Raw genomic sequence first — 23,032 nt, 5'->3', positions numbered from 1 at the left:
TAAGGTCGAAGAACTGAAACATGAAAGACATCGTGGATGCGGGATAGACTCGGTGGCAAGGCAAGACGGTAGGCAACAAGTCCTATCCTCTCAAGGATCTCAAAAGGTCCAACAAACTGAGGCACCAACTTAGATCCCTTTCCATAACGGATCGGACTCTTCTGCGGACGCACTCTCAAGAACACACGATCGCCAACAGAAAATTGATGATCTACCCTATGAGCATCTGCATACTTCTTCTGTCTATCCTATGATGCTACTAAATGCTCACGAATCCTATCTATCTGCTGCTCCATCTCCTGAAGAATATTCGGTCCTATAAGCACCCTGTCCTCTAACCGATCCCAACTCAAAGGAGTGCGTCAAGGATGACCATACAATGCCTGAAAGGGGGACATACCTATGGAGCTATGATATCCATTGTTATAAGCAAACTCCACTAGATATACATAGTCCTCCCAACGTGACTGTTGGTCCATCGCATACATGCGAAGCATGTCCTCTAATACCCGATTCACTCTCTCTGTCTAACCATCTGTCTCTGGATGATAAGCTGAACTAAAATTCAACTGAGTTCCCAAAGCATGCTGAAGTGAGGTCCACAATGTTGAGGTAAAGATAGGATCTCTATCAGATATGATCCACCTTGGAATCCCATGCAATCTCACTACTTCTTCTAAGAAGACTCGTGCCACCACTGCTGTTGTGTAGGAAGATTGAATAGGAACAAAATGAGAAACCTTAGTCAATCTATCAACTATGACCATGATGGCATCATGATGACATGAAGAGATAGGCAAACCAACAATGAAATCCATGGAAATGATATCCCATTTCCAATCCGGTACTAGATTAGGCTACAAAAGCCCTGCTGGGTGCTGATGCTCTGCCTTCACTCGCTGACACTCTAAACATTTTGACACAAAATCAGCAATGTCACATTTCATACCCGCCCAATGATAAATCTATCTAAGATCTGCGTGCATCTTCTTGACACCAGGGTGTGCCGAATAAGGTGCATGATGCGCCTCGATCATGATCAAAACACGAAGACCCTCCAAAGGAGATACATAAATCTGTCCATGGTGACGAAGAAATCCATCTGGCTCAAGGTTATACCTAGAAAATCTACCCTCTAAAGGCCTTCCAAACTCTATCATAGCTCTAACATCCTGATACCAAGTATCCTGAGGAAGAACTCCAAGAATTCTCTCTCTCAAGTCTACTCCAAGGGATAATGCTGAAAATTCATGCCGCCTACGACTCAAAGCATCTGCTACTATGTTCTCTTTCCCTTAAATATAACGAACCTCAAAATCATATTCACAGAAGAATTCCATCCATCTTCGTTGTTGAGCATTCAAGTTTGGCTGTGTAAATATATACTGCAAACTGCGGTGATCACTATGCAGCTCAAACCAACGCCCTAATAGGAAATGCCGCCATCGAACCAAAGCATGAACTATAGCTGCCAACACTAAATCATGAACTGGATAGTTCAACTCGTGGTTCTTGAGTTTGCGAGACTCATAAGCAACCACACATCCATCCTGCATAAGTACTGCACCAATACCTTCCAAAGAGGCATCTGTGCATACCATAAAATCTCTAGATGGATTAGGAACTGCCAAAATCGGAGCACTGACAAGGAGTTCCTTCAAGGTTTTAAAAGTTGCTTCACACTGTTCTGACCAAACAAACTTCTTCCCTTTTCTCTAAAGAGAAGTAATAGGGTATCCTATCCGGGAAAAACCTTTAACAAAGTGATGGTAATATTTGGCCAAACCCATAAAACTCCCAACTTCAGAAACGTTGGTCGGTGCTGGCCAATCAACAATGGCTTGGATCTTTGAAGGATCCATAGATATACCTTCTCCCGAAACCACATGACCAAGATAGTTCACCTCAGTCTGGAAGAAGTCACACTCTACTAAATTGGCATAGAGTATATTTTCCCTTAAGCACTATAGTACCTGACGTAAGTGACCCTCATGCTCCTCCATGGATCTAGAATAAATCAAAATGTCATCCAAGAATACAATGATGAAATGATCAAGATAGGTGCAAAAAACTCCATTCATTAAGCTCATGAAAACTGAAGGCTCGTTCATCAACCCGAATGGCACCACTGTGAACTCATAGTGACCATAACAAGTATGAAATGTTGTCTTATGAATGTCTGCATCCTAAATGCGTAACTGATGGTATCTAGATTTCAAGTCAATCTTTCCCTTAACCTGATCAAAAAGGTCATCTATACGAGGCAATGGATATCTATTCTGGATGGTTACCTTATTCAGCTATCGGTAATCAATGCATAACCGAAGATAACCATCTTTCTTCTTAACAAAGATAATAGGCGCACCCCAAGGGGAAACACTAGGACAAATGAATTCCTTGGCCAATAATTCTTCTATTTGCACTTTCAACTCGCTTAACTCCTAAGTAGTCATCTGATATGGTGCTCTTGAAATAGGTTCTGCACCAGGAACCAAATCAACACGAAAGTCTATATCTCGCTTCGGAGGCATAATATCCAATGGAAACACGTCTGCATACTCTCTAAGAATAGGGTGACTATCAAGAGTGATTTCTCGCCTCTCTGACTCATCCAATTCCTCAAGAGTGATTGCAAAAAGTTGACATCCTCTACGCATGCATTGCTTAAGTTGCATAGCAGAGATCATATGCAGGGATATCGACCTCTGAACTCCAACAATCTCCACTTCTCTGCCAAGGTCATCTAAACACTCTACTGTCTTCTTGTGACAATCTACACGAGCACTATGAGATGATAGCCAATCCATCCCCAATACAACTCCATAAGATCCCAAAGGAATAACTCAAAGTTCCACTGAAGTAACTATGGTTCCTAATTTCAACTCACAACTGGGAATAAAGGCATCTACAGAAACACAGACACCTGTAGCCAACTCTACTTGCCACCTATCCACCTGCTTAGCAGACGTAAGTCGGCACTGCTCCACAATGGATGAAGAAATAAAAGAATCAGAAGCTCCAGAATTGAAAAGTACAGAGATAGGGGTTCCATGCAACATACCTGCTGCCTCAATGATTGTACCCTGATGATCAGCTTGGCAGTCATCTACCGCTGCAAATACTCTATGGGACCTCCCTGCATCTCCTACTGTAGGTTCAGATGCTGCTGGTCTCTAACTACCTATGTTGTGGATATTTTGAGGGCACTGTGCATCTCTGTGACCAAACTGCCCACAAGAGAAGCAAGCTCTTCTATTACCTGTTGGTCCACTAGATTGCTGGAAACTTCCCTGGCTAGGGGCGTAAGATGCACTCTACGAGGCCTACCCTATAGGGCCCTGTTTACCCCTCTGCTAGTTCCTACCCTTCTTATACTGAGAATTGCCACCTTGTTGGCCCTATAATTGTTTAGGTTTTGACTGTTGCTGCTGTTGTTACCCACTCTTAGCGGGTGCTTGAGGAGTTCTAAATGGTGCAGCTGACTGGGACTGATTTCCCCGAGCTTTATTTCCACTGGTAGGTGCACTTCCTATCTGCACACCTATTTGACCACCAAGTACATGACTAAGGTTCAGCTCAACTAATCTAGCCTTTGCCACGACTATCTCCATTGAAGCTGGCTCGAATACCCTCACACCTCCACTGATATGGTCATTCAAACCTCTTAGGAAATGTTGGACAAGCATAGCCTCGTCATTACCAATTCCGGCGTATTGTTTGAGCTCATAGAACCTGTGCTCATATTGGTCTACTATCATCCCATACTGACGCAAGGCATAAAACTCATCTACTCGAGTCTACCTCCACTAGGGTGAGAGAAATCATGCCCTGAATCTCTCCAGAAATAGTTCCCATGTGATGGTGTTAATGCATACACCAATCTTCTCCTCCTTTAATCTCCACCCGATTGAAGCAAATTTATTTAGATGCATAATAGCACATCTTGCCTTGGTGTTACTGCTATATGGAAACATAGCGAAACACCGATCCAAGCCGATAAGCCAGGTCTCTGCCTCAAGACTAGTACCCATACCATCAAAGTAAGGAGGATTGGACCTCATCAAGTCCTTTATGTGACCTAAGGAAGGTGGATCTCGGACAGCTGAAATCTCCCCTTGCCTTGGTGATCTCTCTCTCTCTCTTTCCTCTGGAACCTATTGAAGTGGCTCCTCAACCTGAGCATGAATAGGTTGCTCAAACTCAGGCCTTTGGCCTAACCTAGCCAGAACCTCCTGAAACATCTGTCTCAGCTCTTCCCTTTCGGAAACATGTTCTCTTGCATGCTGAGAGTTCTGATGAACATATTGCTCCTGCTCCTGATGAACTGACTATTCCGGCTCAACACTCACATGAGTGGGTGGTGGTGAAGGATTGTGATAGTCAGAACCACGGCCCCATCCTCCACCTCTACCTCCTTGGCGACCACCCGTATGGCCACCTCCTCTAGCTTTCTTAGCCATGACCTGGTACCATAAAAGAGAAAAAGGTTCAGATCCATAGCAAGGATAAGTCCTGAGAGCTACAAATATTTATGACCTAAGCAAGATGGTCAATGAAAGGCACACTACAAACCCAGAGTACCCAATGTTGAAACTTGGGCTCTGATACCAAGTGTAATGCCCCGCCAGGAACCCTAAAGGAAAACAACACAACTAGGCAACTAAAGGGTGAAATGATTTTTATTTTTTTTGTTTAAAGACTAAGTGTACTAACTATAATCATTGCACATTTAACAACATAGCGGAAGTCTATCACAAGTTTTCCTAAGGGTAACTAATGAAGATTAATCTCACATACATCTAATTGAATGGATTAACACCACAGTTAATCCATTCAATTAGATAAATTGAATACTTAAGTTTAAAATCACACATACATCCAAATTTCAAAATAAAGAAATAAAAGTATTCCAATGTATCCAATTTCCATAAACCATTTAAATATAGGATTAAAACAATAACATTTACTTCACTGACATAATAATATTACAATATCCATAAATACATGGCTTCCAATAATACCACTGGTTACAAAGATACAATATCAAGGTTACATAAAAGTTTGATACAATGATCACAAGGTCTCAACTGAACAATGACCTTGAACAAGAGCTGGTACATAAACCACGATCCAAGAAACACCAGCAAAGCCTTTCCTCTCCTGAAGATACAATCTAGCACATCCGATGGGAAGTGGCACTACCATCTGACCATGTGATCCCAAAATGGAACCACCCCATCATGCTAGGAGATAGTAGAAACCCTCAAGCAAGCAAAGTAAGACAAGTACAAAAGGACTACAAGACTCTGCAACCATCCATGTAACACAACTCACAAAACACTAGTGACTCTAAGAAGAGAGTGTCATCACATAGCTTGATGGTTACCATGGTACAACCTCCATAGGTCCCGGCCCCCATACTCGGGTTTCTCCTGGTAACCTCTCTCGAGCCTCTGGTTCCAACTAAGTCTCATGCAGACCCTACCAATCCTTTCGTGAAGATAAGGTGGTAAGTTTTCCATTCTAGGCCTTCTCGTAACATCATGAGCCTTGTACAAGCACTCACCTATGCACAAGGCACATTTATCTTAATTAATATTTAATCTACCCACCCCCTAATCAATTATTAGGTTATCACTTTTTAACTAACTTTCGACGGGTTATCCTGTCATCCACTTTGGGCACGGCCCCCGCTCGGAAGCCACTCTCTCTCTTAGGACACTAACAGAAAATGTTTCTCTCCAAAAGAACTCTATGGCGAAACAGACAACCATAAACAATCCTAACAAACATAGGTGATGGATACACAAATACCAACCCAAGAATGACCATTTGGACAAAGACACACAATGGCTCATATCAAATAGGTTATATAACAACACCTGGTCTAGGAGAAATAATAACATAGGACACAATGACAATTTAACCAAAATTACAATGAAATAAAACTTGACTGAGAACACCATTACATAAGATCCTAATACAAGCAATCTTTTATTAAAACAGCCAAAGTATATATTAATTGCAAATAAGGATTTTCCAAATAATAAGGAAATACAACCATTTAATACAGAAACATCCATCTTGTCATTTGTCCAATAAATTTAAATAAATTCAAACATGAAATAAACTCCTAATATATTTTCAATATGAATATCGAATTTAAAATTATAAGTTTTTTTTTTTTTTTTTTCTAAAATCACAAAATTCTAAATTCTTTATTCATATAACAAAAATATTTAAATTGACAAACAAACATTGAACAACTATATATATATATATATATATATATATATATATATATATATATACACATAAATATCTCTATATATATATTAACACATTATAATTATTATAATATTATTTATTTTTTATTTTTTTATATTAAAAAGAAACTAAATAACAAAAATAATAAATAAAATTTAAACTAAAATAACATTCAACACTAAATTACTACCCTAAGGTAGCGTTGCAGCCATATGGCAGTCAACGCTACCCTTGGGTAGCGCTGCTGCCCTATGGCAGCACACACTACCTATGGGTAGTGTTGTTGCCCTAAGGCAACAACTACTACCCTTGGGTAGCGTTGTTGTCTTATGGCAGCAGCCACTACCATGGGTAGTGTGCGTGCAAGTGGGTAGAGGCAATGCCTCCCCACTAAATAAATTATTAATTTTTTTTAATTTTTTTTTTTATTAAATTTTCTTTTAAAACCTAAAAATTACTATTTATAAAAAAACTGTTTCAACAACATAAATACCCAAATTCAGAATTTTATTCAAACATTTTTTATTTTTTTTTTAAAATTAGATACTCATAAATTTAATTCAAAATTAAATTTATTCCTTAAGTGATCAACAACTCTCACATAGGTACCATTATTTGAAAAAACTATCATAACAAATCCAACAAGAGAGGATAATTTTCTCAGGTAAAATACCCTTTTTTCTAAATCGTGCAATTTCCATGCATCCTAAAATCCGACAAATTTTCTATAACAATTTTTCTAATTTTCACAAATTGCATTCTTTCCACAAAAAAGAAATACACATCAGGCATGAATTTTTCAAACACAACTCGAATTCACCAGAAGAGAGTTTTGGATTTGACAATTATTTTACACACACATCAAGCAAAGAAAAATAGAAATATTTTTAATAAAACACAAAACTAAGAAATCATCCAACCCGGTTTAGCTTTCCTGGAAGAAGTTTGTAGAAGAGCCCTAATCCCTTCAATAACTTCCAATAAATTTTCTTCACCTAAATTCTTGACCTGTTCCTGTGTGTTCCTATCTGTGTTTCTAAAATAAAGACCCAACCCCTATTTAAACTAAAAATTCTAGGTTCAAAAGCTTTTTCACAAAAACCTAAATTTAGAATAATAGTAATTTATTTTATTTTATTTTCTAAATTTATCACATGCAATAATTCAAAACATTATTCTTTCATTACTTTTCTCATGCACATTAATTAATTTTCTAAATAAAGAATTAATACAATATTTTAATTCCAATTAATTAATTTTCTAAATAAAGAATTAAAACAATACTTTTAATTCCAATTAATTAATTTTCTAAATAAAGAATTAAAACAATACTTTAATTCCAATTAATCCTTTTATTCATTTATTTAATTATAACTTTAGAATACAATTAATCTAAATTATTTTTAAAATAAAAATATATTTTTAATACCATGCAGCTTAATTTAATAATTTCTTTAATTAACTAAATTTATAATCTCAATGCATAAACAATACAATAATGAGATAATTTCATAAACTTGATTAATTAATTAATTAAATCCACTAAAACACTCAAATTAAACAAATCTCAAGCAATTACCCATAAAAGATAAAATGACAAAATACGAAGACCGAACTAACTGACAAACGACTAACTGATGACAGTCATACGAGTGTAACTGAGTAAAACTAGGGTCAACTACTATCTCCTCCACTTCCATCAGAAAATATAAAGCATGCTCAGACCTGTGAAGCCAGGTGGAGATGATACCCCATACCTACCCAGTACTTGTACCTGCAATATCCTGCATCACCAAACCACACATGCATATATATATATATATATATATATATATATAGAAAACACGACATACACACCGATGAAGGAGAATCGCAACGTTCCCTGTCTCACAGAAATGAGTGAAGGAAAATTGTCCCCTTGCATCCAATACACTCGCAAACACACAACATATAATTCCACATTGCATAATTAAAGTAAAATGTCAGTACATAGCAATAATACATAAAATGCTATAAATCACAAGTACTGAAATATTGCAAATAAATTATACATCTCATCTCCAAATAAAGCATAATGTCATAAAAATCTAAATAATATGCCATGGTAATGTATCCACTGAAAAACAACCAATAATAAAATATGAGTCTAATGAGTTCAACTAGTAGGGGTACTACAGTTTATCCTTTGGATAAAAGCTTTGTCCAATGGATAATCCTAACCTAACCTTAACCCTTACCTCCTAAGGTAACCATGAGGTGTTCTAAAGATTTTAATGCTTCTTACATCTCCTCTCAAGCAGTCTTATGTTGACAATTGTCACCATTTCATTAGTGAGAATTGTAAACATGGATTGATAACTTTCAATCCTGGCCCTTGATAAGATCATCCAATCTTGACCATTCATTGCCCTGTTTTTCCTATAAATAGAGCTCTCATTCCTCCATTTTCATATCCAAGTCTTTAGTATCAAACTTATAGACATTTTACTAAGCATCTAATCTAAATCATTTTAATCAAGCATTTAGCCCCTCTTTGATAGAAATAATCTTCATAGCATCTTAAATAGGCAATTGCATTATCACATAATAATCATGGTAGATTAGTATAGCATGATAAGATAGTTTTGTCACTAATCAGTTCATCTTATTATCATATCCATGCTAGTTTAGACCGTGTTAGACTTAGTATCATGCATAACTAGGAATGCATCCATGCTAGGTTGATCAATATCCCTCATTTTCATGATTCTCATCCCTAAGTCACTTTGCTTAGTGATCTGAGAGAAAAGGCATTGGCTTGATGGGTCTTGTGAAATAGAGAACAATGGAACATCCCTTGGGAAGTTGAGTTATTCAATATAACTCCATAACTTGCACCAAGAGTCCCATTGGTGTGTGGACTAGTTTGAAAGCACATTTTCCATTTCATCCCCCCACTTTTCCTGCACACATTTTTGGCGCCCACCGTGGGGCTTGACCCCATTTATAACATTGTTTTTAATGTAGGACTGACATTGCAGGAACACAAAAAACCTGAATTAGCATGTTGGTACCATGCTTTAGCGCATCCTGGTTGTCTGTCGGCACATCCTCACATCCTGATCACTGTTTAGCGTGTCAGACCCAAAACTTAGCGCATTTCACAGTCATCTTAGTGCATAACATACTTGCTGATTATTGATAAGCCTCGACACATTAAAGCATCAATTCAGTGCATCCAAGCAACAACTTAGCACATCCGGTCCATTTGTTAGCGCATTCATTCCTTTATGTAGCACACTCAGGCCAAACATTAGTGCATAGGGTTGGCAGAGTAAAAGAAATATTTTGTAATAGAGAAATATCATTTTAGGCTTGTAGAAGCCCACCTTAGATTTCAACTTTTCATGAACTTCTTTTTTGTTGCAGGTTTTAACCATTTCTTGCAGGTTGAAGGAGTTAGAATTATAAATTTTGATTTTTTTTAAGCTTTTTAAAAAAAGTTAAATAAAAAGAACACATCTTTCTTTTTGGCTTAAAATTAATCAAATCTTTCCTTGGGTATTAAAATTAATCAAATACTTGCAAGGTAAAAAGAACAACAAAAATATCATTTTCTTGTTTTCTTAGGGAGAAAACATTTCGTTTTGGGAAGCTCTAAAAAGAACAAGGCAACATTTATTTCTTGCAAAGTTTAAAATGAACCTCACCATCCTTTGGTGTTTAAAAGGATCCATTTTTCTTTGTGCAAGTAAAAGAACCTCACTTTCAAAAGTTTAAGCAAAAAGAGGGAAATCTTTCCCCTTTCGAATTTACATTTTGTTGACCCAATATCACAAATTTTCTTTGTCGACTAGGACTTCTTTACTTAGATAAAAAATCATTGATTTGGAGGTTAAATAATAATACCATTCTTTTTTGGAGAAACATCTCCAAATAGACTTTAGCAAATCACTGAATTGAAAGGATAAAAAGAACAACTTTATTGCCTTATCTCAAAAGTGGAAGGTATATGCTCTCCCCTTAACTGGGTAACCAAAAAGCCACTCTTATGCTTTATTCCTTTCAAGTACTTAAAACCTTTAGCAAGCCTACCCTCTCGAGTTGCTCTTAGAGTGCCATTTAAATGGTCAGTGAGAGGGGAATGACCTAAGTGGGAAATGACTTTATCGCCAAGTGTTCCAACCCATTATAATCAAAAGTGGAGGTTGATAAAAGTCCCTTCAATGGTTTTTCTCAACGATTAGCTTTCCCCCAGTATCTTTATGATATGTAAAGCCTTTGTTCTAAAGGTTGGGAAGCCTCCTGAGGGAGTTTATCACTGAAGACCGAACAGGAAGCTTGATTACAAACTTTAGCAATACAAACCTTGAGCCGAGTCAGTATCCAAACATCCTCAATATCATAGTGCAAGGGTGGGGAAGAATCTTCCCCCAAGATTACTCACCGTATATCTCCTAAGATAACTACCCAATTGTGAAGCAATTCACTTTGGGTTAATTTCTGGCAAAAGGAAAAAAAAAATGGGCTCCCCCTAGGGGGTGACATGGTTGTTTGAGCTAACGGAGTATCGAGACTAGTGGGCTATGATATTGTTGATGACCCTTGAATAAAGAGTTTGTCTGATTTGTATTCTTTGTATCCAAACCTGTGAAAACATTGGGTATTTGAACACATCCTCATAGAACATACACTATCTATTTAGTATAGGCAAAATTGGTTGTCTTTTTCATGCTATGTTTTTAGTTTATATTCTCAGAAAATCATCCATCAGAAATCAAACAAGTGTTAAAAATTACAAAAGACCAAAAACAGAGAAATCGGGATAGTTTAGCCAATAAGAGCAACATCTTAGCGCATTGGAAGCATTGTTTAGCGCATACCAGTTCAAATTTAGCACTTTTATCCACCAAGTTAGCACATAACACTTCTTTTCCTATTTAACATTTCACTAGTGCTTCAGGAGACCATATTTGCACTTTCAGGCATCAGTCTAGCGCATTGGGGTAAAACCTTAACGCTTTGAGTCAAAACTTTACCGCATAGTTAGGACATAATAGTGCTTGATGATCCCTATCAAAAAAATTTCAAACTCTAATTTAGCGCTTAGCACATACAGCTTAGCGCATAGGTGGCTTTGAATAGCCCATCTAGATCACATAGTAGTGCATCTGGTCTCTGTCTTAGAGCATAGATAAAACTTAGAAAAAACAGAGAGTAAACTAAGTTGTTTTGAAAAAATTTATCATCAGTCTTGAATACCCTTTTGGATCCTTAATCAAACTTGCCAATCAAAACTTGAACCAGAACATTAGAGAAAATATTCCAACAATCCAGCAAGCATCCTTAGAACAAAATTATCGAATCCAAAACTAACTAGAGATAAAAATTTCTCCAATCGAAATCAGGTAACATCATCACATTGATCAAAAGGTCCACCAACTAAATGGATTTAATCAACCAAACATACCTCATTTAAACTTAAGTCATCAAATCGAGTCTCCATATCAAGAAACTCTTATCCATATCATTTGACTCACTTTGTCATGGAGGCGAATCTAAACCTCTACTCGATAAAAGTAGGCTTATGTTTTCAAACGAATTACCCTAATCCAAACAAATCAAAGGAAAACATTGATCACTCATTATGACCATTCCTCATGTTTTGAGAAGAAAAAGTCTTCATCACAAAACTAAGTTGAAGAAATGACAACCTAGTTCCAAAACACTTGCCAAACGAAACAAAATTCTCTACATAAATTGTCAACTCTTCAAATCGCATCACACCTTTCTCCATCATATGCAATTGTATCTTCAAGACAAGTCAAATGAATTTGACGAAGAATCATTAAAAAGAAGATCCTTTTGCCAAAAATCAGCATTCAGTCAACGCTTGAATCATGGAGGAAAGATCAACCCCGCTTTCTTCCCAGAAGTCTGCATCACTTATAACATAGCTTGATTTGAACCACCAACTCCCGAACAAGAAGAAGAAGAGGAGTTTGTCCCCTTTGTCATAGAAAGTTTCTACTAGATGCCCGTTGTCACTCGCTCTCAATGAAACAAGCAAAGTGAACCACAACCAAAGTCCAGTATGGGTCAGATATTATCAAACCCTTTCGATTATACTGATTTAGAAGAAACAATGATCACTGAAGAGCTCCTTCAAGAATGTCAAGGAAACCCCTCATTCCAAAAAATTATGGAAAGAATCATAGAATATGACAAAGAAAAATACATGCTCATGCTAACAAGAAAAGGAGTTAGGCTTCCTAAAGACTTTGATACTGAAATCTTTAGGACAAGGTTTTGAAATTACACTTATCAAGAACAACAGAGAGAAGAGGAAACATGTGACCCTGAAAACATACCTAGACAACAAAACATACCTGAACAACATAACATACCTGAACACACCCATGCCTGAACTAGGGATAATGAAAGAGAAGAACCTTTTCCTTGGAAAACAAATGCGCCCATGGTTGCTCTTACACAACAAATTCAAATGCAAGACATGCAACAGGGGACCACAGTATGATACTCCTCAAACAAAATTTGTCATTACCCCTTTGATAGGAGATTAAACATGATACCTTTTCCCCCGAATTCAGATATTCCCAAATATGATAAGTATGATGTTAAGAGTGATCCCCATGATCATGTTCAGGAGTTTTGTACCATGAGCCTTGAATTTGCTCATGATGACACTTATTTGATGAGGTTATTCCCAAGAAATTTGGGAGGGAAAACAATGGAGTGGTTGTCTAAACTAATACCTCCCATAAGATATTTTGATGAGTTGGTAAATAAATTTATTACACAATACTCCTACAATATTCAACATGCAATCACCATGCTGGATGTATGTAATACCAAACAGAAAAACAATGAAACATTCATGGTGTTTCTTCAACGTTGGAGATGGATGGTTTTGAGATATCCTTGAGATGTGCCTGAAAAGGCAAAAATGGAAATCTTCATCGACAATCTAAATAGTGAGATGAGTTATCTACTCAAGCTCCAGTGCATACCATCTTTTGCCAATTTAATCAAAAATGGAATCCAAGTAGAGGAAGCATGCATCAAGAAAGGAACCTTGAATTTCTTCAGAGAAGGAACTAATTCGTCTGACTCTCACTTCAACAACCAAAAAAACAACAACACTTTAGACTAATCCAGATTCTGGACCAGAAACAAAAATGTTGTTAATTAGGGAGGAACTTATGCTAATGATATGAGGTCCAAACAACTAGTGTTGGCTTTATTAGGTAATCCGCAAGATACCAAGAATCAAAAGGGTGCTAACCAAGGCACTAACACTTATCCACCAAATACCAATTAGAGACCTTCAAATGCAAACACCAACAACAATACCCAAGGAAACAATACAAATCAAGGAACTAATCTGAATCCCAGGGGTAACACCAACAATTTCCCAAATAGACACATCTACACACCATTGGGGCAATCCTTAGAATCAACATTCCGAGAACTCCTAGCAAACAAGATTATCACATTGCCAACCATAAATAATTTCGAACCCTAGATCAAACCACCTTGGTGGAATGACTCGCATTTTTGTGATTTTCATCAAAATAAAGGACATCACAAAAATGATTGCATGAGGCTTAAAAACATTGTTCAAGATATGATCGATAGAGGTGGCTTAACGATTGATGGTCTCAAAATGAATGGTGATCATGATGCCTTTAAAAATCCTCATCCAAATTACAAAAAGGAAGGAGATTCATCATCAACTGATACACAGGGATCTCGCATAAATCATGTGTATAACAACACCATCAATCACATATCAACAGATGATAATCAGATAAATGTCATAAGGATCAAAGACAAACAAGGCCATACATCAATCAATGTGACAACTCGAGCTCAAAAATATGTCATGAAAGGGCATACATCAACATCAACCACTATCCCCAAGACTCAATATGATTTGGTAAGTTAACTGCAGTGCACTCCTACTTAGATATCCATACTTGAGTTACTCAAACTCTCGCCAAAACATAGGGACATCCTGGAACAAGCACTAGTTGAAACAAGTGTGCCTCAAGATTTGGATATTGACAAATTTAAAGCCATGGTGGCTCACATGATTGGGCCTCATAATATCACTTTTTTCAAACATGATAATATCTCTTTGAGTCATCCACATAATACTCCCCTTCATATTGAAGTCTTATTCTACAAACATCAAGTTAAAAGAGTATTAATAGATGGAGGAGCTAGTCTCAATATCTGTACCTTAAAAATTATCCGTGCATTAGGCTTCTCTGAGAAGTCTATTGATCCACACAAAAATATCACCATCAAGGCATATGATGATGAAGAACGATCATCCAAGGGAATAGTAATACTACCTATTCAGGTAGGACCGATACAAAGGGACACTATGTGCCAAGTCTTAGACATAGACTTAACATACAATATTTAATTGGGTCATCCTTGGATACATGAAATGCAAGCAGTACCATCAACTTACCATCAGTGTGTCAAATTCCCATGTAATAGACAGGAGATTTCCATATCAGCATATAATAACCCCTTTCAACATTGCAATGCTATGGGGGCAGCTCAAGACAACTTGGTTCCACATAACAGGGAAGCTCAAACTTCCTTAGTGTTAGATCATCATCAAGAAAAGCTCAAATCTTTATCCATGGATTTCAAACAAAAGATGAAAATAAAAGAGCAAGGCATGGGAGAATACTCTTTCTAACCCATGTGTCTAACCAAATTGCTAGCATCACCAAAATCTCATGGACAACCTCCTGCATAGACACATCAAAAGACACAACCCATCACCAAGTTTGAGGGCAAGTTTATTCAATTGGCTACACTAGCACATGAATCAGAAGAAAAAGACATCCTTAGCTGGCTATACAAAGATGAGGGAGAAGACAAAGCTGTTACTATGGAGGTAGCCATACCAACACAATAGTATGGAAAAGGATTCTTGATCATGTAACCGATGGGATATAATGGCAAAGGACCTATAGGAAAGCATCAAGAAGGCATTATAGAACCATTGGACTGGGATATGGACAGAGCCTACCCCCAAGGCAGAAGCAAAATAAATATCAAAAACCTTAGTGCAAATCAAAGAAGAAATGCAAGGAGGACTCATGGCAAGAGGCACTACACCAAGCAATGGAAACAATAAGGAAAGAGCAAGAACACCAAGAAAAAGAGAAACAACAAGAGGAGTTGGCCATTCAAAGAGAAGAAACATCTTATGAGGAAGTACACCATGTTCAAGAACCTATTCAAAACAAGGCAGAATCACCTCCTGAAGAAATCACTACTCCCCAAGGAGAAACAGTATATGAACAGATGTAAAGAGTACAAGCAGGTTTTGATACGAAATGAGAGAAAACTACCAAACTGGTATCAATTATTAGGGATCTCTTTTCACCTTACAACATACCTGTCAGCAACACTGAAAGACTCTTGGACAATACTTCTGAAACTGATTCTAATTACTATGAATGGGGTGGCTATTCAAATATTACTAAAGATATCCTTGAAAGTGCTATACATACACCCCTTTCTCAGGAAGGACAAGGCACATAGTCTAGATTACTTGAATTTGGTCCACAACATATCTGCAAAGCTAAGGAAAATGAGTAGTGAAACTATGAGCAAGTCTACATGGAAGATAATACCATTGAAGACCTTGACAGTATCATTAACTTACCCAATATCCTAGACAACCTTGACGATACATCTATCATGGCACTTACCACAACGGACCTCGACCCAACAAATGACCCTTTACCACTCGTATTTCCTGATGTCATAGACTACGATGAACCTGAACACCATGACATGCCTATTTTCCCAGATGATGAATCCATTGTCCATTACCTATGTACTATCAACTCGGAAACAGACTCTACCAGTGAACAAAATAACAATATCTGCAATCAGGAAGGTGCCAAGTCTCTTAGTCACAAAAATGAAAAAAATAAAGGATCTAATGCTGAAAACCAGTCAATGGCAGCCCTAGATCACAAAAAAGTCAAAATAAAGGATGCATCTGAGGGTGAAAACCTTTTTAAGGCACCTAAGGATGGGATACTTGACACTCTTCCTGAACACTATTAGGAGCGATCACCCATATTGATTGAGCCACTCAATCAATCAACATCGGTACAAAAGAAATAGCTAAAAACATACACCTAGTAGAATCTCTGACAGAAGAAGAAAACTGGAGTTTATCAGATTCTTCAAAGAAAAGAAAATCAATTTTGCTTGGTCTTATGCAGATATGCCCGGAATAGATCCAAACTTAATCATGCATCATTTATCTATTGCTCCAGGAGCTAAGCCAGTCAAGCAAAAGTTAAGAAAAATGAATCCGCATGTGGCATTAATGGTCAAAGGTAAACTAAAGAAGTTATTAGACGTCAGATTTATTCGACCTATAGACTATGTTGAATGGATTTCCAACATTGTGCTAGTTTCAAAACTAGATGGAAGCATAAGGATATGCACAAATTTTAGATATGTTAACAAAGCCTGTCCAAAGGATGACTTTCCATTGCCCAGCATAGACATTGAAGAGGGGAAAATGTATTAGAGGGAAAGTGATCAAAACATAATAAAATAAACATGAAAATGCTAAAAACATAAAGAGACTATTTCACCTTGCTATTTTACCTTCTCCTTCGGATTGAGCTTGATGAAGTGAAGGTGCCCTTTGATGATGCTCCACTTGATGTGCTCCTTTGATTGATTTGGATGTGGAATGCTCTCCTTTGCTCAATAAGACTAATGGATGGATTATTGGATTGTTGGATTTGAGTGATGGATAGGAGGATTTGGATTAGAAGATTAGAGAGAGAAGAGGAGAAAAGGGCATCATAACAATGCATGAGAAGATTGATTTTTTGTGAGGATAATAAGCTCCAATTTATAGATTGGAGAAGGCCAATGAAGGGCCAAGATTGATTTGATTATGAAGGGTTGAGATTGATTTTGGATAGAAGGCATGGATCAAGGGTGCCTTGGGAAAATAAACAGGAATATAAAATTCCTTTGGAAAAAGGGGGGAGAAATTTGAATTTCAAACTTGAGGAATTAAAATTTCCAAAATAAGGATGCATTGAGAGATTCAAAGTTGATGTGACATGAGTGGGAATTAAAAATTGGAGAATAATGATAAGCATGATTATGAGAGATTCAAGGAGGATTAATTAGGCTAAGTGGGATTAGGAAAAGTGATTTGTAGGAATCACATGACTAGGTTAATTAATTAGAATTAATTAACTGAGTGGGTTTAGAGGAAATGGTTATTGAGAGGACATTAGAGGAATAGGGGAATAATTAATTTATTTGATAAATTAATTATTGGAATATAGTGACAAGATTAATTAAATTAGATTTAATTGTTTCTGAGAGGAATAAGGATAACACAATTAAGTTAATTAATTATGTTGATAGGCTTAAATTGATTAAATATCAATTTTAGGTGTCTACAGACATAATTGTAGAACTCACAGTAGGCCATGCAATGCTATCATTAATGGATGGTTTCTCTAGCTATAATCAAATGAAGATAGCTCCAGAGGATCAAAATAAAACAACGTTCACCTATCCTTGGGGAATGTATTGTTGGAATGTCATGCCTTTTGGCTTAAAGAATGTTGGGGCAACTTATCAAAGAGCAATTACAACAATCTTTCATGATATGATGCATACCTTCATGGAGGAATATGTGGATGATTTACTAGCTAAGTCATTTACCCAAGTAGAACATTTGGGCATATTAGATAAAATATTTCAAAGATTGGAGAAATTCCAAGTCAGGCTAAACCCTAAGAAGGTGTCTTTGGGGTAACATCAGGCAAATTATTAGGCTACATTGTGTTAGCAAAGGGCATTGAAGTAGATCCAATGAAGGTACAGGCCATCATGGCGATGCCATCTCCTAAGAACATTAGCCAACTCAAATCTCTACAAGGATGGCTATAGTCTATCAGGCGATTCATAGCCCAATTAGCAGATAAAAGTTTACCATTAAATAATTTGCTACATAAGAACATACCATTCAGATGGGAAGCCAAGTGTGCAGAATCATTCTATCAAATCAAGCAATATCTAATGACCCCACCAATTTTGGTACCACCAATAGCAGCGAAGCCACTTATTCTCTACATATCAACAACGAACATATCATTGGGGGCATTGTTAGCACAAGAAGATCAAGAAGGCAAGGAACGAGCTATCTATTACATCAATAGAACATTAAATGAATATGAGTTGAATTACATATTCATTGAGAAGGCTTGTTTAGCCGTGGTATTTGCCCCTCAAAAGTTTTGACATTACATGCTAGCTCACACAATCAAGCTAGTAGAAAAAATTGATCCTCTCAAGTATTTACTCAGCAAAAGAGCTCTCACCAACCGACTGGCTAAATGGGTCATGATTCTCAGTGAGTTTGATATCCAATAGATAGAGCGTTAGGCTATCAAGGGACAAGTAATTGTAGATCAATTAGCTGAAGCCCCACTACTAGATAAGCAACCAATGAAGGTAGAATTTCCAGACAAGGATGTCCTTACTGTTACACCCAAGCAATGGACCCTATACTTTGACAGTTCCTACACTCAACATGGCTCAGGTGTCGGCATCTTGTTCGTCACCCTTGAAGGATACACCATACCAAGATCATATAGACTCATGTTTCCATGCACCAATAACATTGTTGAGTATGAAGCACTGGTCATAGGAATCAAAATGGTCATAGAATGGAGAATCACAAAATTAAAGGTCTATGGAGATTCCCAACTAGTTATAAATTAGATCAACAATGAATATCAGACAAAGGATGACAAGTTGTTGCCATACAAAAGAATGGTAGATGACTTCAAACAATATTTTGTACACATCTCCTTCGAGAAAATACCAAGGTTGGACAATAGAGCAGCTGATGCAATGGCTACTATCACTTCACTACTACAAATTCCAGAACAACAAAGTCATTATGAGTTTCTGGTAGAGCAATTGTTTTCCCCAGCCTATGACAATTCTACATCCCATGTTATCTATGCCTTGATCGGTTCAGACTCTCCTTTATATGGGACAATCTATGAATATCTTAAAACCAATACCCTACCCATTGACCTATCTTGTAATAAAAAAAGCAACTTTATTCGAAAAGCCGCCCATTATACTTTAACTGCTCATACCCTTTACCATCGAGGTCTAGATGGTACTCTTATTCATTTCCTTGATCGTAATGAATTTGATCTTCTTTACACAAGATTCATGAGGGTATCTATGGCACACATTCAAGTGGTCCTACTCTTGCTTAAAAACTTCTGAGAATGGGATATAACTAGCTGGGAATGGAGAAAGACTTATCAATTTGCAAAGAAATGTCCTAAGTGCCAAATTCATGGCAATCTTATTCACGCACCAGCACAGGATTTACAACCATTTACAATATATTGGCCTTTCTATTAGTGGGGACTTGATCTAGTAGGAAAAATCCATCCTTCTTCTTCAAATGGACACAAGTTCATTATCACTGCCACAAAGTATTTTACAAAATGAATTGAAGCAGTCCCAATGACCACAGTAACTAGAAAGCAAATTGCCTCTTTTATTCTCAATTCTCTAATTTGCAGATATGACATCCCTAGTTCTATCATCACAGACAATGGGCATCCCTTCAAAAATCAGGATGTACAAGAATTATGTGAACGATTCAGAATCCAACATCATTTTTCTACATCTTACTACCCATAGGGGAATGGTCAAGCAGAGGCATCAAATAAAATAATATTGAAATCCTAAAAAAGATAGTAAATGATGCAGGAAAGGATTGGCATGTGCAACTCAATCCGACACTCTGGGCATATAGGACTAGCATCTAGACACCTACAAGAGCTACGCCATATTCATTAGTATATGGATCAGAAGCAATTTTACCTCTTGAGGTAGAAATTCCTTCACTAAGAGTATCTTTAAAAGGTCTCATTCCAGATGAGGAGTATCAGGTCAACAGATTGCAAGAACTCAAACTTCTAGATGAAAAATGACAACATGCCTATAATCACCTCAAAGCATATCAACAACGCATGTGCAGAAGCTAAAACTACAAAGTTATCCCTAGGATTTTCAAAGTCAGTGATCTCATACTCAAAGAAAATCTCAGAAATCAACAAGATTGAGAAAAGAAGGGAAAATTTGAACCTAACTGGTTGGGTCCCTATGTCAGTATATCAGCCTATGGATTAGGTGCCTATCAACTTAAAACTTTAGAAGGTGATGTGCTTGGCAAACCAACCAACAACATCCATCTGAAGAAATTCTATACTTAAGTAGTCTAATGCACGGAAAAGTGAAAAATACAAAAATCAGAAAAACAAAAAGGTGCAATAAAAACAAGTGGCGAAAACCTGGCAACAAGCTCTATTTATGAGGTAACAACTCCTCTATCTATCATTGCTCATATCTTTTGCATCCAAAGTCAAAGCTAATGGCCATTTCCCAACACCTTTCACACATCATTATCCCGGACACACTTAGCATAGTCACTGTCCTTGCTTATCTAAAGATCAGTTCATTATATCCCACCATGGCCTGGTAATCACTATAAATATCCACATTGATCAATATCTATAACTCGGGAAACATTCCTTTGACTTCCATCATTCCAACAACAAGCAAACAAGAATCACAATATGCCAAGAGAATCCTATCAACAATAGCTCATTAGCCGAGAAACACTGATCCAATTAACAACTTCAACACACGTGATGGATGATTTTCTGAAATATAATTTGTTTACATCTCACATGAAGTTTTGACTGTTTTGCACTTGAACTTTTTGAATCATTGGATCTCCTAAATTTTCTCAACGATGCATCAAGCTAGAGGAAGTGGCTGAAGAGTTTGATATTTTTTGGTTTTCTGTCTATGAGGCGATCACTTGTACTGTGCAAGTTTTGTCTAGAGACGTGATTCAAAACATATCACTGAATACATTGTTCCACTTTGCGCATACAAATGGTTCAATCTTGTCTATTTATATGCAAGCAACACTCAGGTCATCTTGGTTTAATTATACCTCAACGCTTGTGCCATCTTGCAATATCAAAATCTTGCATTAAGTCATCTTTATTATTATCATACATCTCATTTTCAAGATACATCTCACATCTTTATCATTATCATACATCTCATTTTCAAGATACACCTCACAAATCAAATTCATCACAACAACCTATCATCATATCAATGCATCAATCATCATCCATAAACATATCACATATGGATTGGAAAATTAGTGTCATATATATATCTTAAAAATGATCAGAATGAACAAGGGATGTCATGTCTGTCAAAATACAACGCAATGATCAAAATACAACAGAGACAAGTCTCTCAGGTATGACTATCTCCTGAGGCTGACGGTCTTCCAGTAGACGTCCCAACTCCTAGATCTTTAAGTGGATCACATTGAGAAGGCCCTATAACACCTCTGCTCTCTATCCCCAACTGACTCCAAGTTGATTGAATAGAAGTAAAACTAGGAGACCTCTGCTCTCTAGGGACTAGATCCTCATATAGCTGCTTGTAGTACTCAACCGCCATGGTCGTGTACCATATCTTCCTTAGTGTGTCTCTCATAGGGGCATTGGTTGTCATTCTCTGTAGTCTCTCTACAAGCTCCTTTGCTCGAACTAGGCACTCTATCACCGTATCTCGCTCTGCAGTAATCTATGTAATCTAACGCTGCTAAGATAGCACCTGCGCCTACAACTCCTGCACTGTAGCATGCAATGCTCGAATCTATGAATCCTTTCGATGCGATGGTACCCTGATCTGCACTAGTACCTAGTTGGTAACACTACCTATCCTTGTCCTCGGCCTGGAAGTAACACATCTGATCTCCTCTGCTGGGTCGGTTGCCTAAACTCCTCTAAGCCACCCACAGCTGCTAACACCTCGCCTGCTCTGCCAACCCCGCCGACTCCAAGAACCAAACCTCCTCTATCTCCATCACCACCCAGTCGTCTAACTAATCTAATCCTCCCTCTGTCTCCTCCAAATCCTCTCCCATCTCCCCCTCTATCTCCTCTCCTCCCTCCATCCCCTCCTTCAATCCTCCCTCTATCTCTTCCATCCCCTCCTCTATCTCCCTATCTCCCTCTAACACCACCCCTCCCATCTCCCCCATCATCTCCTCCATCATCTCCTCCATCATCCCTATATCCCTCCTCCATCTCCTCTCCCTCCTCTCTCCATCTCACTAGCCTCTTTGGCTGCTCATCCTCATCATCATCAAAGGTAGGAAGCATCTCTGCCGGATCTGATATCTGTGCCATGACATGTGCCACAAAGTACGCTGCAAACTCCTCCGTCATCCCCGCATCCACTATCCCAGCCCCGTAATCCCATATCTGTCTAGCCAAATGTATGTACTCCTCTACAACCATTGCACTATCAAGAGTCGGACCCCACTCTAGCACGTCCTGTCTCTGATGACCATATAAGCATGCTCCCTTTTGTATACCCTACTATCAACCATACTGCCGCTGAACATGTCTATGCAGGAACCTCTCAATGATAAAAGGTGTCCACCCAATTAGGTATCTCGACATATAGACATAGGGCATCTCTAGCCCGTCCTCAACCCATACCTCATAGTCCATATACGGTCTCCAGATGACCGTATCAATATCATCCAACACTCTCCTCCAATGCTCTAGCTTTCCCATCTTACGCTGGACAACTATACTTGTATACC

The 23,032-nt window shown here is 37.7% G+C and overlaps 1 protein-coding gene across 1 annotated transcript in view; it reads right to left on the bottom strand.

Annotated features, from left to right (window-relative positions):
- LOC131875179 (uncharacterized) overlaps window positions 1-22,721 on the bottom strand; it is a 65,739-nt gene extending 43,018 nt beyond the window's left edge. Inside the window, exon 1 of the mRNA XM_059219220.1 lies at window positions 22,536-22,721. Coding sequence (XP_059075203.1) covers window positions 22,536-22,721 — 186 coding nt within the window. The remainder of the gene's footprint in view (window positions 1-22,535) is intronic.
- Window positions 22,722-23,032: the final 311 nt, after the last annotated feature.

Source organism: Cryptomeria japonica, chromosome 4, assembly GCF_030272615.1.
Source record: "Cryptomeria japonica chromosome 4, Sugi_1.0, whole genome shotgun sequence".
Taxonomy (NCBI): Eukaryota; Viridiplantae; Streptophyta; class Pinopsida; order Cupressales; family Cupressaceae; genus Cryptomeria; species Cryptomeria japonica.
The sequence above is the reverse complement of the archived record's forward strand: the minus strand, read 5'-3'. Positions and strand labels throughout refer to the sequence as shown.